The 18,145-nt window shown below is 42.6% G+C and overlaps 1 protein-coding gene across 1 annotated transcript in view; it reads right to left on the bottom strand.

Annotated features, from left to right (window-relative positions):
- The window catches only part of mtif2 (mitochondrial translational initiation factor 2), a 28,020-nt gene that overhangs the window by 9,386 nt on the left and 489 nt on the right, over positions 1–18,145 (bottom strand). Inside the window, 5 exon segments of the mRNA XM_052010827.1 lie at positions 1,735–1,895; positions 10,069–10,240; positions 10,851–10,962; positions 13,855–14,064; positions 15,836–15,925. Coding sequence (XP_051866787.1) covers positions 1,735–1,895; positions 10,069–10,240; positions 10,851–10,962; positions 13,855–14,064; positions 15,836–15,865 — 685 coding nt within the window. The 5' untranslated portion in view covers positions 15,866–15,925.

Raw genomic sequence — 18,145 nt, 5'->3', positions numbered from 1 at the left:
GAGTGGAATAAACCTGGCACTTTCCAATCCTATGCCAAGTAATTCAACATTTTGGCATACTTTATTATTCATCTTGATTCCTTCCAGCACTATCACAATCACTGAGACATTTTGATTAAAATCTTAATCAAACATTAAGATGATTACAAACATTCTAAAGGGCACTTTGAAGTGAAATTCTTACTTTTTTTATTAAAAGAATCATGAAATTAACTTTAGATAGTGGTTCAAATTACAGAAAATAAAACCTGACTCATCAGCATTTTTTGGTCAAAAGAATTTCACCCTTCAGAGTTTAGTCTCACTGGGACTACATGGAATGTAATAACAACAATGTGCATTTATATCCACAAGAACATTGTCAAATAAAGAAAGATGATAAGTTAAAGCAAATGATGGAGGTTTTAAGGAGCATATTTAAAATAAATTGAGACACTAGGGAAGGAATTCCAGGGACTAAAACCTCTAATGGCCACAAACAGTGGGAAAACAGAAGTCAGGGGCACGATCTTGCAGGTTAGCAGGGCTGGCTGAGTAAGGGAGAAATGAGGCCATGGAGTGATTTGAAATTAAGAACGTAAGTGGGATGGGAATGGGAAGGGAACAGAGTGGGAAAGATCACCACCCAATCGACAGCCTAACTAGGAAAAAGTCAGCAAGAGAATGGGAACGTTGGGCTTGCTGGTCTTCAGGAAAAAATGACAAGGACCTTGATGGGCTGTTTGGAGGATGCCAAGAGAGGATGCCAAGAGATGGTCAAATATGAGATGATGGCAAGTAATTAGAAAGGGTAAAGGAAGAATGAAGGTGTGGGATGTGGATTTGGAAGTGCAAAATATCTGAGAGGGAAGAAATGAAAAGAGGCATCATGACAAGGCAAAGTGGTTCAGAAAGCAGACCAGAAGGTGTGAAGAAAAGATAAGAAAAGAAAAAAAGTGAGAGAAGAAAGTGGAATGACAAGTAACGGGCTTTGATTCCAAGCAGAAGCCAAAGTGTGGACATGAATGGATACAGAGAAAGTCAGAAGTTTACAGAGGCTTGATGCAATCCATCATACCTGGCTAAAAAAACTCATGTAAGATCAAAATCCCAGTTTCCGTACCATTATGGGTAAAGTGAACAGAGTTCATTTCCCTAGAAGTTTTAGACATGGCTCTTCAGTTTGAATTAGAGGTAAGTTAGTCAAAACTATATTAATGCAAAATGTAACTGTCTTAATGAAAAATGCAAGATCAACCTTTTTACATTAAGGTTCTTTGAATTCATATTAAGTATTCAGATGATTGAGTTTACATTTATAATTGTGGAACTAAGAGCACAGCTTTTTTTACAAATTATCACATCTTCAAAGTAACTAATGTCATGTACTTTGAGGCATTTGAGAGAAATTATAAGCTATTATTTACATGCAAGATTTTTGGGCTGATCCCCAGCTCTTCTCCACAAGTGGTGCAGAGGTATAATTGACAGAACTGATAAAAATCAGGGAGTTTTAAAGCATAAAATTTTACTAGCAACATACTTTGGAGTCAGGGCAAGGGTGGGGAGAATCTTATATATATATAATCTTACAACTGCAAAATAATCAATTCTAAGGATTTGATTAAGGCTTCACCAAAGAAAGGGAATTAAAAATCTATTGACAATATTTTTCACAATTAAATAAAGTTGAGTTACCACCATGTGCTGTTCACATTTGAGATTAACAGTAAAACAGAACAATGGAAGACATACCAAGGAATGCTCCAATATGCTGAGTGATACCTCCTGCCTCCATTGCTGCAACCTGGGTTTTTCTAAGGCTGTCAAGTAACGTCGTTTTTCCATGGTCTACGTGACCCATGATAGTAACTACGGGTGACCTAGAAACCAATGCTGCTGGATCTGCAGGTGGCCTGAAACATAAAGAACACAACAAATAACTCTCAGATGATAGTTAACTCATGTTTCATGTTTAGAGCGATTCTTCAGCACTAATAATAACTATATAAGCCTTAAAGCAGTAAAATTGTGAACAAAATTTGGTAAGAAAATGGTGAGCAAAGTAGATTCTAAAACAGATTGCCTGTCAGTGTATTTATTTTATTTATTAATAGAATGTTGCTGGGAAGATCAGTATTTATTAGTCATCATTAATTCCCCTTTAGGTGGTGACGTGCCACTTTCATAAAACATTGGAATCCCTCTGAATGTGTTCTTACAGAGCTTTTGGGTAGGAGTTTTAAGAATTAGAAGCAGTGACAATGCAGGAACAAAGATGTACAAGTCCCATATGACAATCTATCTCGTCTCTTCCCAAGGTCCCACTATAACCAAAGCCAGTTTTCACTCCTTGTGATAGAAAGAAACAGTTTTGTCCAAGGGATTCATCAAAAATGATGGGCCGCAACAAATTCCAGTATTGTGCTGAAGACCTGTGCTGCTGAACTCAGCATGACAAAGGTAGAGAAAGGGATGAGGTCTTGCAGAGTGAATATGGGGAGCTATGAAAAGTTAAAAAGCAGGACCTCGAGGGTAGTAATCTCAGGATTATTTCCAGTGCCACATGCTAGTGTGGGTAAGAATAGGAGGATATGGCAAATGAATGCATGACTGAAAAATTGATGCAGCGGACAGGGATTCAGATTTTTGGACCATTGGGATCTCTTCTGGGGCAGAGGTGACCTATACAAGGGGGAACGGGATACACCTGCACTGGAGGGGGACCAATATCCTGCAGGCAGGTTTAGAGTCATAGAACACCACAGCACAGAAACAGGCCCTTCAGCCAATCTAGTCCATGCCAGTCAGGTTTTCTACCTAGTCCCATCCACCTGCACCCAGACCATAGCCCTCCATACCTCTCTCATCCATACACACATCCAAACTTCTCTTAAACGTTACATATGAACCCGCGTCCACCACTTCCGCTGGCAGCTCATTCCACACTTGCACCACCCCCAGTGAAGTTGTTCCCCTCAGATTCCCCTTAAATATTTCACCTTTTTCACCCTAAACCTATGACCTCTAGTTCTAATCTCAACCAACCTGATGGAAAAAAGCCTGCACGTATTCACCCTATCTATATCCCTCATAATTTTGTATACCTCGACAAGATCTCACCTCATTCTCCTGCACTCCAGGGAATAAAGTCCTAACCTATTTAACCTTTCCCTATAACTCAGGTCCTCAAGTCCCAGCAACATCCTTGTAAATTTTCTCTGCACTCTTTCAAGCTTATTGGTATCTTTCCTGTAGGTAGGTGACCAGAACTGCACACAACACTCTAAATTCAGCCTCACCAACATCTTGTACAACTTCAACATAACATCCCAACTCCTGTACTCAATGGCCTGATTTATGAAGGCCAATGTGCCAAAAGCTCTCTTTACGACCCTATCTACCTGTGATGCCACTTTCAAGGAATTATGGATCTGCATTCCCAGGTCCCTTTGTTCTACCACACACCTCAGTGCCCTACCATTCACTGTGTAAGTCTTGCCCTGGTTTGTCCTCCAAAAGTGCATCACCTCACACTTGTCTGCATTAAATTCCAGCTGCCATTTTTCAGCCCATTTTCCCAGCTGGTCCAGATCACTTTGCAAGCTTTGATAGCCTTCCTCGCTGTCCACTATGCTCCCAATCTTGGTGTCATCTGCAAATTTGGTGATCCAGTTTACCACATTAGCATCTAAATCATTAATATAGATGATAAATAACAATGGGCCCAGCACCAATCCCTGCACACACCACTAGTCACAGGCCTCCAATCAGAGAGACAACCATCTACTACCGCTCTCTGGCTTCTCCCACCAAGCCAATGTTGAATCCAACTGACTACTTCATCCTGAATGCCAAGTGACTTAACCTCCTGGACCTTGTCAAGACTTTGTCAAAGGCCTTGCTGAAGTCCACGTAGACAACATCCACTGTCTTCCCTTGATATACTTACCTGGTAACCTCCTCGAAAAACTCTAAGATTGGTTAGACATGACCTGCCAAGTACAAAGCCATGTTGACTATCCCTAATCAGGCTCTGTCTATCCAAATACTTATATATCCTGTCCCTCAGAATACCTTCCAATAATTTACCCATGACTGACATCAGGCTCATTGGCCTAAAATTTCCCAGCTTGTTCTTAGAGCCTTTCTTAAACAACAGAACAACATTACCTATCCTCGAGTCCTCTGGCACCTCACCCGTGGCTAAGGATGTTTTAAATATCTCTGCCAGGCCCCTGCAATTTCTGCACTAGCTTCCCACAAGGTCCGAGGGGATTTATCCACGCTGATTCGCCTTGAGACAGCAAGCACCGCCTCTTCCGTAATCCAGATATGGTTCATGACCTCACTACTCTTTTAACTCAATTCTATAGACTCTGTCTCTCAAGTAAATACAGATGCAAAAAATTCATTTAAGACCTCCCCACATCTTTTTCAGCTCCATGCATAGATGACCACGCTGATCAACAAGAGGACCAATTTTGTCCCTTACTATCCTTTTGCTCTTAATATAGCGATAGAAACCCTTGGGATTCTCTTTCACCTTGTCCGCCAGAGCAATCTCATGTCCTCTTTTTGCCCTCCTGATTTCTCCCTTAAGTGTTCTCTTGCATTTCTTATACTCAAGTGCCTCACTTGATCCAAACAGCCTATATCTGATATGCACCTCCATTTTTTTTAAACCAGGGCCTCAAAATCCCTCAATAACCATGGTTCCCTAAACCTGTTAGGCTTACCTTTTATTCTAACAGGAACATACTGATTCTGTCCTTTCAATATTTCACTTTTGAAGGCTTCCCGCTTACCAAGCATCTCTTTGCCAGAAAACAACCTGTCCCAACGCACACCTGTCAGATCCCTTCTGATGCCTTCAAAATTGGCCTTCCTCCACTTTAAAATCTTAACCCTACAACAAGTCCTATCCTACTCCATAATTATCTTGAAACTAATGGAAATATGATCACTAGATCCAAAGTGTTCCCCTACACTCACTTCTCTCACCTGCTCTATCTCATTCCCCGAGAGGAGATCCAGTATCATGCCCTTTAGTTGGGACCTCTACATATTGATTAAGCAAACTTTCCTAAACACATTTGACATATTCTATCCCATTCTGTCCTTTTACAGTATGGCAGTCCCAGTCAATATGTGGAAAGTTAAAATCACTTGCTATCACAACTTTATATTTCCTACAACTATCAGCTGTCTACAAATTTGCTCCTCTCAATCCCGCTGACTATTGGGATGTCTATAATATAGTCTCATTAACGTGATCATCCCTTTTTATTCCTCAGTTTCACCCAAACTGCCTCAGTAGTCAAGTCCTCCAGTATGTTCTCTCTGAGCACTGCTGTGACATTTTCCCTGATGAGTAATGCCACCCCTCCCCCCCATCATGTCTAAAATAATGGAACCCTGGAACACTGAGCTGCCAGTCCTGCCCCTCCTGCAACCAAGTCTCACTAAAGGCTACAACATCATAATTCCATGTACAGATCCATGCTCTAAGTTCACCTGCCTTACCTACAATACTCCTTGCATTGAAATAGATGCAACTCAGAACATGCCCCCCACCTTGTTCAATCTTTCAGCTTCCATCTTTGCTTGTAGTCTTAACATCTACTTAACCCCACAGCTTCTCCACTTGCTGCCCTGCCACTCTGGTTTCCAACCCCCTGCAAGTGCTAGTGTTAGTTAGTTTGCTATTTGTAGTACTTGCTAGTGCTAGTTTACTTGTAATGGTAGCACTATTTGCTAGTGCTACTAGGGTGGGTTGAAACTAGATTGGTTGGGGGGGGGGGGGGGGGGGTAGGGGTGGGATGCCAAGCATTAAGGAGGCAAATGAGAGGCTGGAAAGTGAAGCAGAAGTCAGTGACAGCAAGTTGAATAGGCATGACAGGCAGGAGAATGGCCAGGAGTGAGGAAAGCCGACTGGATTAAATTCATTTACTTAAATGAGAGAGGTCTGACAGGTCAGAACATAGAACATTTCAGCACAGTACAGGCCCTTCAGCCCACGAGGTTGTGCCGACATTTTATCCTGCTCTAAGATCTATCTAACCCTTCCCTCCCACATAGCCCTCCATTTTTCTATCATTCATCTATTTAAGAGTCTCTTAAATGTCCCTAATGTATCTGCCTCCACCACCTCTGCCGGCAGTGCATTCCACGCACCCATCACTGACATCCCCCTTGAACCTTCCTTCAATCATCTTCAAAGTATGCCCCCTCGTGTTAGCCATTTTCGCCCTGGGAAAAAGTCTCTGACTGTCCACTCGATCTATGCCTCTTATCATCTTGTACACCTCTATTAAGTCACCTTTCATCCTTCTTTGCTCCAAAGAGAAAAGCCCTAGCTCGCTCAACCTATCCTCATAAGACATGTTCTCCAATCCAGGCAACATCCTGGTAAATCTCTTCTGCACCCCCTCTAAAGCTTCCGCATCTTTCCTATAATGAGACGACCAGAACTGAACACAATACTCTAAGTGTGGTCTAACCAGAGTTCTATAGAGCTACAACATTACCTTGTGGCTCTTGAACTCAATACCCCGATTAATGAAGGCCAACACACCGTATGCCTTCTCAACAACCCTATCAACTTGTGCGGCAACGTTGAGGGATCTATGGACGTGGACCCCAAGGTCACTCTGTTCCTCCACACTGCTAAGAGCCCTGCCATTAACCTTGTATTCTGCCTTCAAATTCAATCTTCCAAAGTGTATCACTTCACACTTTTCTGGGTTGAACTCCATCTGCCACTTCTCAGCCCAGCTCTACAGCAACCTTCTACACTATCCACAAGGCAGATGAACTTTTGGGCTTGGATAGCTATGTGGGACTGGGATATTATAGCCATTACAGAAACATAGCTAAGGGAGGGACAGCACTGGCAGCTTAATGTTCTGGGGTATTCAGGTGCTTTAGGCAGGGTAGAGGTGGAGGAAAGAGAGGACAGGGAGTTGCATTTTTGATTAAGGGGAATGTCGCAGTAGTCAGAGATTAAGTTATCGATGGATCATCCAGTGACGCTTTATAGGTGGAGCTGAGAAGAAAAAGGGATGATCACATTGTTGGGATTGTACTATAGGCCCCCAAATAGTCAACAGCAATTAGAAAAACAAATATGCAGGGAGATTCTGCAGAGTTGTAAGAATAATAGGGTTGTTATAGAAGGGGATTTTAACTTTCCTAACATACACTGGGACTGCCATACTGTCAAGGGCTTAGACAGGGTGAAATTTGTTAAGTGTGTTCAGGAAAGTTTCCTTGGGCAATATATAGAGGGCCCAACTAGGGAGAAAGCAAAGCTTGACCTACACTTGGGTAGTAGGGCAGGGCAAGCGACTAAGGTGACAGTGGGGGAGCACTTTGGGACCAGTGACAATAGTTCTATTAGTTTTAAAATAGCTATGGAAAAGGACAGAGCTGGACCATGGGTTCAAGTTCTAAATTGGGGCAAGGCAAAATTTTGATGGTATGAGAGAGGAGCTTGCAAAGGTTGATTGGAGCAGGTTGTTTGCAGGCAAAGGGACCACAGGCAAGTGGGAGGATTTTAAAGGTGAGATAGTGAGAGCTCAAGGTCTGCATGTTCCTGTTAGAGTGAAGGGCAAGGTTGGTAGGAGTAGGGAACCCTGGATGCCGAGGGACACTGATGCCCTGGCCAGGAAAAAGGAGGAGGCATGGGTCAGGTACAGGCAGCTGGGATCAAGTGAATCCCTAGAGGTGTATAAGGGATGCAGGAGTGTACTCAAGAAGGAAATCAGGAGGGCAAAAAGGAGGCATGAGATAACTTTGGCAGAGAAAATCAAGAAAAATTCAAAGAGACTTTATTAAGGGAAAAAGTAACTAGAGGGAGAATAGGGCCCCTCAAAGACCAAAGGGGACACCTTTGTGTGGAGCCACAGGAGATGAGAAAGATTCTTGATGAATATTTCTCCTGTTTTTACGGTGGAGAAAGACGACTTCAGAACGAGGAAAAGTAAATGGGGAGGTCTTGGGGATAGTCTGCATTACAGTAGAAGTGGTGCTGGATGCCTTATAAGGAATGAAAGTAGACAAATCTCCGGGGCCTGACCAGGTGTATCCAAGAATACAATGGGAGGCTAGAGAAGAAACTGCGGGTGCCCTGGCTGAGATATCTGCATCACCGTTAGCCATGGGTGAGGTGCTGGTAGACTGAAGAGTAGCAAATGTTGTGCCTTTATTTAAGGAGGGTGGCCAAGAAAAACCTGGGAACTGTAAGCCAATATGTCTAACATCCGTGGTAGGCAAGTTACTGGAGAGGATTCGGAGTAATATACATACATTTGGAAAGACAGGGGTTGATTAGGGGTAGTCAGCATGGCTTTGTGCGTGGGAGATCATGTCTTACGAACTTGATTGAGTTTTTTTGATGAGGTGACCAAGAAAGATGATGAGGGCAGTGTGGTAGATGTGGTTTATATGGACTTCAGTCAGGCCTTTGATAAGGTTCCACATGGAAGGCTGCTCTGGAAGGTTAGATCGCATGGAATCCAGGGAGAGTTGGCTAATTGGATGCACAATTAGCCTGATGAGAGAAAGCAGAGGGTGATGGTAAAAGGTTATTTCTCAGACTGGAGGCCTGTGACTAGTGGTGTGCCTCAGGAGTAGGTGCTGGGCCCATTATTGTTTGTCATCTATATCAATGATTTGGGTAAGAACGTAAAAGGCACGATTAGTAAGTTTGCAGATGACACTAAAATAGGTGGTATAGTAGACAATGAAGGTGGTTATCAAAAATTACAGGGGGATCTTGATCAGCTGAGTAGGTGGGCCTAGGAATGGCAAATGGAGTTTAATTTGGATAAGTGCGAGGTGTTGCATTTTGGAAAGTCAAATCCAGGTAGGACTTTCACAGTGAACGGGAGGGCCCTGGGGAGTGTTGTAGAACAAAGGGACCTTGGAGTACAAGTACATGGATCACTGAAAGTACGGTCACAGGAAGACAGGGTGGTGAAGGGAGCTTTTGGCACACTGGCCTTCATAAGTCAGGGCATTGAGTATAAAAGTTGGGAGGTCATGGTGCAGTTGTACAGGATGCTGGTGAGGCCATATTTGGGAGTACTGTGTTCAACTTTGGTCACCCTGCTATAGGAAAGATGTTATTAAACTGGAAAGAGTGCAGAGAAGATTTACAAGGATGCTGCCAGGACTTGAGGGACTGAGTTATAGGGAGAGGTTGGACAGGCTAGGACTTTATTCCTTAGAGTGTGGGTGACTGAAAGGTGATCTTATAGAGGTGTATAAAATCATGAGGGGCATAGATTCGGTGAATGCACTGTCTTTCCATAGAATTGGGGTATCAAGAACCAGAGGGCATAGATTTAAGATGAGAGGGGAAAGATTTAAGAGGAACATGGGGGGCAACTTTTTTTTCCCCTACACAAAGCATGGTATCCATGTGGAATCAGCTGCCAGAGGAATTGGTTAAGGCAGATGCAATAACTTTTAAGACAGTTGGACAGGTACATGGATCAGAAAGGTTTAGAAGGTTATGGGCCAAACGCTGGCAAATGGGACAAGCTTAGATGGGCATCTTGGTCAGCATGGACCAGTTGGGCTGAAGGGCCTGTTTCCATGCTGTATGACTTCATGTCTCTAAACCAAGCTGCTCCAGTTTAGATACAATCCTGGTATCTACCCAAGATGGAATGTGACTAGGACATGTGGAGGCATTCTCTGCTGCCTTTCACCTTCTTGATGGTACAGGCTGCAAGTTTGAGCAGCTTCTGTGAAGTAATGTTGGCAAGTAACCGCAATGCATTTTGTAGATGTTACACCTTGTCATCATGGTGTCAGATGATTGATGGACTGCCAGTCAAACAGGCTGCTTTGTTCTGAAGGTGATGAGCTTCACGGGTGTTATTGGAACTGCACTCATCCAAGAAAGCTGCATTTATTTGCACAAAGGGAACCATGGTGAGCTAACCACCTTTGTGTTTGTCATAGACTGCAGCGAAACCAAGCACTTGCAAACACAGAAAAGGCAGAAGTATATTTTTCAAAGCCACCAAAACAAAACCACTTCAACCTGATTATATGTGAAGTAAAGAATGAACCTACCTCTTTACAGCATCTTTATTTTCTTTCACTTTTTCTTCTGAAAGTTTTGCCCATCTAAACTTCATTCCAGACTTTTTTATGATCTCTTTTATCCATTTTTCATCCAAGACAAAATCATCATCTAAGGAGTCCATGTCAATATTCGTGTGCAGCAGAGCTTCATACACATGATCTAGATTCAGGAGAGAAAGTCAGCCTATTTGAATATGTAAAGATAACTTTCTTTTGCTCTCAATCAATAATGCTCTTAAGATTGAAACTCAGTCTATATTAACAGATCCATAGCATTCCTATTATACCCGTGGAGAACCATTGGGTATTTTCTTGAAGATGATGTTTAGTCATGGAATATATGCAAAAAAGTGATGTCATGGTGATACAATATGAATCTTTCAAGTGGAATGAAGCATCTTGCACTGTTAATGGTGATGTATGAATATATGATATAGCTATAAATTTTAGTAAAGTACATTTTCAGAGAAAAGCATCATAGAAAAACATCATGGAAATATACTGCCATTCCTTCATTGTCACTTGGTGAAAAATCCTGAAATTCCCCACTGAGAGCACGGAGGGAGTATACTCATTGAATGGACTACAGCAGACCATTACCTGCTTCTCATTGGCAGTAGTGATGAGCAATAAACATCAGCCATCCCAGTGATGTCCACAACCCACGAACAAATAATAATTAAAACAGCACAACAGTTCCAATACATTTGACAATCATGTTATCACCCATATTTTGATTAGCATTAGTTAAGTGAACTGCAGAGGCTTACCTGTATCTTTATCCATTACTTCTGCAAGCTCAGAGACAGTCATTCTTTGCTTTATTTCCACTTCTTTCTTTATCTGCTTTTGTTTCACTGCAGCATTCTTAAATATTCCGTTCTTGAATGAGAAACAGGAATTCAAAAGAGTAACTTGTAAAAGGACACTAGTTGACAAAGCACACAAAAAGGTTTCAGTACAGCACTGAAACGTCAGCATAGATTACGTTCCCAAACCTCTGGCAGGAGCTGCGGAATTGTACCTACAAAGGGACAACTTCAAATGAGGGCAGAAAATTTTAATTTGAGTTCTTTACTCAGTGATTGGCTCTGTGAGCTACTTTAAATATTAGAAGCACTTGTATCTTAAAATGTTTATATTCAAGGGCCAACCTAGGAATTGAAAACATTTATCAGTTAATAGTAATGATGGCATTATGCATTGTAAGAGATAGGGTTTTTCAGTTGTATGGCTATCCCAACTGAGCACTTAAAAAGAACACTGACACCTTCTAAGAAGGTTGTGAATTCCTATTGTTCAAATATACACCAAGAACCTCCTACAGCTTTCCTACAAATGAAGAATCATATTCAACATCAGGTGGAAGAGGAACTGAAAGAAAGGGCACCATGTCCTGTGGTTAAGTGACTTCAGTGCCCATCACTAGCAGTACCACTGACCAAGTTAGCTAGAGGTCTTGTCTGCCCAATTGGATGAGGAGGATGGTGAAAGAAACAATGCAAAGAGAAAAACCTATTTGACCTCGTCTTCAGCTATCTACCCATCTTAGACACGTGCCATGATGCACAGATAGAGTGGGCACTGCCTTACAAAGACGAAGTTCAATTTTGTTGTGTAACAAAAGCTAGATTATGTTGTGGAATATTACTATCTTGCTAAATGTTACAGAATAGATTCAGCAATGTTAATTATTCATCTGATTCATTTAATGCAAAAAAAACATTTAACTAAACTCAATTAATTCAAAGAATGAATTTACTTCATGCTTGCCCTCCTCAAAGCCATTCATTTCCACTCAAATGAATCACAATGCTGTTCCATTAACAGGTCCAATGTAGTGTGGGTTTGTTTTGGGTGGATTTCCCAAAGTTATGCCCTACCACTGGAGTCCAACATGGAATAGTTGGAAAATAGTTGAAGAGCCACCAGCCAGTTAGCAAGTTCCATGTTAGGATTAGATGAACAAAAGAAATAGAAGCAGGAATAGGCCATTTGTCTCCTGAAGCATGTCTGTCATTCTCATTGATGAAATTCTACATCAACTTCTGTTTCCTCCCCTATGTCTATTTTCCTGGATACCCTCAAGGCCAACATGCTATTGTGTCTTAAATGAGTTCACCGAGTGTCCACTGCTCTGCAGTGGAGAATTCTAAAGATTCAGAACACAAATGAAGAAATTTTGCATTTCAGTCCTCAATGGCCAAAGCTTTGAGCTGAGACTTTGATTTCTCTCTCAATAATCCAGCTCTCTTTATTCTTCACTGCTCCAGCTACTGTGGCTCATGATCCAAATCCTTACTGTTGCAAATGCTATAAACCTGTTACCCCTGGTATCATTCAGCATTATTGATTCTCCAGCCATAAATCTTCACTTGCATCCTTCATTCTTGCTTGGCCTCACCACAATCACTCAAAATACAGCTAATGTTTAGTGGAGAGTCTCCAGCCAAGGGAAACAGCATCACACCACCCTATACTGTCAGGCCCTCAGAGAATGTTACCTTTCATTCTTTTAAACTCCAGAGGAATTACAGGTCAGGCCCTCATACCAGGAATCAGTTAAGTGAGCCTTTAATGCACCTTGAAGATTTCCTTAGGGAAGGATGGCAAAACTGTGCACAGAGCTTCAAGTGATCTCACTGAAACCCTTCTTAATTCCAAAAAGGCTTCCTTATTCTCATCCTCAATATACAAGTCAAGGACTAACAATGGACTCTCCTGATCTCCCAGATTTAAATATCTTTGTGTCTCAGTGAGGATTACTGATAAAGCTCCTCAAAGAACAATCTGACCAAACTATTTTTCTTTCTTCTGATCACTGCTTAAATGGGAGGGGGAGGTGGGGGCTGGTGGTGGCCATTTCCAGTTGTATAAATAAGCCTTTCAGCATGCTGGTTGCTCATCTTATTGATGTAACTAGGATTGTTTTGCACAATTCATGCACTATTTTCTTTTGGTAATCTGTAAGATATTTAAGGGTTACCTATACGGATACCTTAAGTGTCAATGTGCATCAATGTAGAGATATACTTACTATCCGTGAGGAATAGGGCATGTTATCCCGCAGATAACAAAAAAAGCAGATACTTCTTTCCTTTGTACCAATACACCACCAAATAAAGATTAATATTCTTCATAATGTTCTTAAAGCAATACATATTTAAATGTTTAATGTATTTAAAAGGAAAGAATATTAGCTGATAAACTACTTCAATTGAATCACAAACAGTGATTGGTTTTGAAATCTCAAGATGCAATTGTGTAAACAAAAACTGCTTTCTATTCCAACAGCACAGAGCAGAGGTGATCTGGAAACTGATCACCGTAGTTATACCGACAAAGATCAGTTCCTCGGCACATAGAGATATATTTGTCAGAAAAAATTTGAGATGGAACCCGGGGCCAACCTCATGAGTACATGGATATCAAATCAGTAGATAATGAGTGAAATTGATTTTCAAAACCATTTCAGAGACGTGCAGTGTAAAATTTAGTTTTGACTGAAGTACAATTTTCAGTTACTGACTCTATCCTACCTACAGGAAAATGCAACACCATTCAAGTTAAATAAACAATCTCATCTCCCAAATCAAGAAATTAGTGCAAATACAATTTCCTAAATGGAAGCAGAGCTTTATCATTTCATTAACTCATTTCAGAAAATGCAAGCTAGCACAGATGTCCTTTAATGATTAGATATCAATTTCATGCATGGTGACAAGTCAGAGTGGAAGACACTGTAAGACCAAAAACTGTAATAGATCACCATACCCTCTTGGTGCTAAAATGCCTGATGAACAATGGGCTGAATTTGTTGATATCCCTGGGTAAACAGCTTTGCTGCAGCACCAGTAGACGTGGACGTGGCCTCGGCCTCAAGTCAAGAGCATATTTCCATTTCAGTATACGGATCTCATGGTTACATGACTTCCATGTCGCAGGATTCAGTCTAAACAATAATCTTCTCATCATCATCACCAACTGGGAGCAACATAACATATGAATCATTTTTAAGACTCTCACCATTAATAAAATCTTTCACATGCATAGCACTGGAGGCACAAGTGCTTTGGGATTTACCGAGGATGTCAAAAAGGCTAGTAACACAAGTTATAACTATATATCTTTATGATAACATTTTAATAATTTGTATTGCCATTTTAGGAAAATCTAAACAATTAAACAAATTCTTTAATATATCAGTTTATGACATTTTTTGCATAAAGACCAAGGCCAGTTCTGATGAAGGGTTGCAGACCCAAACCATTGACTCTCTCTTTCAGGTGCTGCCTCATTTGCTAAGTCTTTCCAGCATTTTCTGCTTTTGTTTAAGAAGATCCTACAACTTATTACTAGTCTGGACTGAATTAGCAGAGCTTAGTTAAGAAATAGGTCCTTGAAAGAAAAATGAATTAAAAAAAAAAGGCACACATCTTAAAATCTGAAATAAAAACAGAAAATGCTGAAAACATTCAGCAGATTAACAAAATTTCCCTTTCTCCAGATACTATCTAATGTTTCAGATTGATGAACTTTCATCAGAACGAGGAAAAGTTAGGGGAAAAATGTCCGTGACAGGGTGGAAAACAGGACAGATTGAAATATACAAATAAAGATTTACTCGCTGTAAAAGCTATTGATTAACAAAAGACGAGTTGGTGGGTTGGGAGGAGTATCTCAATCAGAAGAGATGTATGAAATTGGAAATTACCTGAAAAGAGAGAAAAAATCTAAATGCATGAAATATAGCCTAGAGTAGCTGATTATCTGAAACTGTTGAATTTCGCATCAAGTCTTAAAGGATTTAATGGGCCAATTGAGAAGATGAGGTGCCGTTCCTCAAACTTACATAGAGCTGTTAGAACAGTGTACCTGGCCAAAGACAGAGTGGCAGAGGAACGCAGAATTCAAAGATACCATTGATAGTGCAATGGTTAAATTACTAGACTAGTAATCTAGAAACTTAAAGTAACAATCAAAAGGCCCAAATTTAATTCCCAACCTGCCAGTTGTGGAGCTTAAAATTCAGTTAATAATCTTGAAATTTGGATAAACAATTAGTCTTAGTAATTATGACCACAAGAGATGAGTTGTGGTCATAAAACAAAACTACCAAATTGTTGTAAAAAAAAATCAGGTTCATTAACGTCCTTCAGGAAAGGAAAATTGCCATCCTTATATGATGTGGCCCACATTGTTGACTCTTAAGTGTCCTCTGAAGTGGCCTTGCAAGGCACTCAGTTGTACATTTGCTGCTATGTTCAAACGGAGAAGAAATAAAACTGGATGGATCACCTGGCATCAACCATAACACTGAATTCAGACTTGGCAAAGTTGCTCCAGGCCCACTCAACCTTAGAAATTCTTCCTCACAATTAGTGGGGGAACTAATGTCTTTATACAGTAAACTCATCAAGGAGGCAGCAGAGTGGTATAGAGGCAGGATGATGTAGCCCTTGGAGTCCTCAACTTTGAGTCCATATCCCCATGGGGTCAAACATAAGAAAGAAAACCTCCTCCTTGTCACCATCTACTATCCCCCCACCTCATTTTGAATCAGTGCTCCTTCATGTCAAACAACATTTGGAAGCACAACTGAAAGAATATTCTCAGGGTAGGGGAACTCCAATATCCATTAGAAAAAGTAACTTGGAAGCACCACTGCTCACTGAGCTTGCTAAGCCCTGAAGTACCTAGCTGCCACTCTGGGTCTGTGCAGGCAGTGAGCAAGCCAACTTGAACTCATCCTTACCAATCTAGCAGTGGCCTTCCATCTGTCCATGATGGACCAATAGAAGTGATCACTGCAGAGACTTTGTAGAAACAAAGTCCCATCTTCATCCTGAGGAAACCATCACAAAAACAGAAAAATGCTGGAAATACTCAGATCAGGCAGCACTTATTAAAAGGGAGACAAATAATGTTTCTGGTCAAAGTCCCTTTGTCAGAACTAGGAAAGAGCAAAAAAAAACTAGAGCTAAAACAAACTACTAGAGGAACTCAATGGGTCAGGCAGAGGCATAGTTGATATTTTGGACTGAGACCCTGCAATAGCACTGAGTGCAGAGGGGAGATAGCCAGTTTAAAGAGATGAGGAGGAGCAGTAAGGCAGGAACTGATAAGCAATATGTGGATCCAGATGAGGAGGGGGTTAATGCATAGATGGAGCCAGGCAGGGAAAGGAAGGGTGGCAAGAGCAAGAGGCTGGGAGGTGATGTGGAGACAAAGGGCTCCAGATTCTGGAATTTGATAATGGAGGTGATAAGTAGAACCAGATAAGGGAGGGATGATGGGCATCTAGGAACAGTAGGGGGAGTGGATGGGGCCCAGCAGGTTGAGTGTATGGATGATAAACAGATGGGGGAGGACTGGGGTGGAGCAAAAGAGAGAAAGGAACCCAGGGGGTATGGGTTACCTGAAATTGGAGAATTCAATGTTCATAACATTGAGTTGTAAACTACACAGGCAGAATATGAGGTGTTGTTCTTCTAGATGACCCAGGACAGACAGATTGGTACAGGAACAGGGAGGAGAGATGAAATGGATTGCAACCAAGAGTTTAAGATGGCCATAGCAGACAGAGCACAGGTGCTAAGCAGTATGGTTGCCTAATCTGTGCTTGGTCTCGCTGGCATCGAGGAGACCACATCACAAGCAACAAATGCAAGGGATAAGGTTGGAAGAGGTGCATGTGAATCAATACCTCACCTGGAAGCGCTGTTTATGTCCCTGGATGGTGGTGAGGGATGGGGTGGGACAGGCATTACACCTCCTATGGTCGCAGGGGAGGGGGGGGGGTCACGGAGACAGCGGTCCCTGTGGAAAGCAGAAAGGGAAAGGGAAGAGAAGATGCAAACAATGATGGGATTGCTTTACAACTGGCAGAAATGACAAAGAATGATGTGCTGGATGTAGAAAAGAGAGAAAACTGGTTTTAGGTTTTAGAGAGGGTTGTGACAATAGAATAGACAGAGGGAATACCTCCGATGGGGTGAAACCAGAGTTGTCAGGATGATGCTGGTGATGAAGCCTCTTGGTCGACAGATCTACCCGGTATAGTTCTGAGTTTGGAGATGGAGAAAGGTACAGGCTGAGGACCAAGGTCTGTGAGAGGAACTTGGGCTCATTGGGGTTGGGGAGTAAATGAAGGGCCAGAGGAGCTCAAACTGCATCGGTCAGAGGGAGGGAACTGAGGCAAAACTCTTTAAAGCTGAAATACGCACAGTTCACAAAGAATAACGACAATTCCTGCACGCCCCACTGTCATAGAAGACCAGGGGCCCCCCCCTACAGACGAACACTGAGGACCAGGGCCCCCCCCTACAGACCAACACTGAGGACCAGGGCCCCCCCACTACAGACTAACACTGAGGACCAAGGCCCCCCCACTAAAGACTAACACTGAGGACCAGGGCCCCCCCCCCCTACAGACTAACACTGAGGACCAGGGCCCCCCCGACTTACAGACTAACACTGAGGACCAGGGCCCCCCCCACTTACAGACTAACACTGAGGACCAGGGCCCCCCCCACTTACAGACTAACACTGAGGACCAGGGCCCCCCCCACTTACAGACTAACACTGAGGACCAGGCCCCCCCCTACAGACTAACACTGAGGACCAGGGCCCCCCCCACTACAGATCAACACTGAGGACCAGGGCTCCCCCCACCCCTACAGACTAACACTGAGGACCAGGGCTCCCCCCACCCCTACAGACTAACACTGAGGACCAGGGCTCCCCCCCCCCTACAGACTAACACTGAGGACCAGGGCTCTCCCCCCCCCCCCCCTACAGACTAACACTGAGGACCAGGGCTCCCCCCCCTACAGACTAACACTGAGGACCAGGGCTCCCCCCCCTTACAGACTAACACTGAGGACCAGGGCTCCCCCCCCCCTACAGACTAACACTGAGGACCAGGGCTCCCCCCCCCCCCCTCCCTACAGACTAACACTGAGGACCAGGGCTCCCCCTACAGACTAACACTGAGGACCAGGGCTCCCCCCCCCCCCCTACAGACTAACACTGAGGACCAGGGCTCCCCCCCCCCTACAGACTA

The sequence above is a fragment of the Pristis pectinata genome, chromosome 3 (genome assembly GCF_009764475.1).
Source record: "Pristis pectinata isolate sPriPec2 chromosome 3, sPriPec2.1.pri, whole genome shotgun sequence".
Classification (NCBI taxonomy): Eukaryota; Metazoa; Chordata; class Chondrichthyes; order Rhinopristiformes; family Pristidae; genus Pristis; species Pristis pectinata.
Note: the sequence above shows the minus strand (reverse complement) of the source record. Positions and strands in the feature narration are given on the sequence as shown.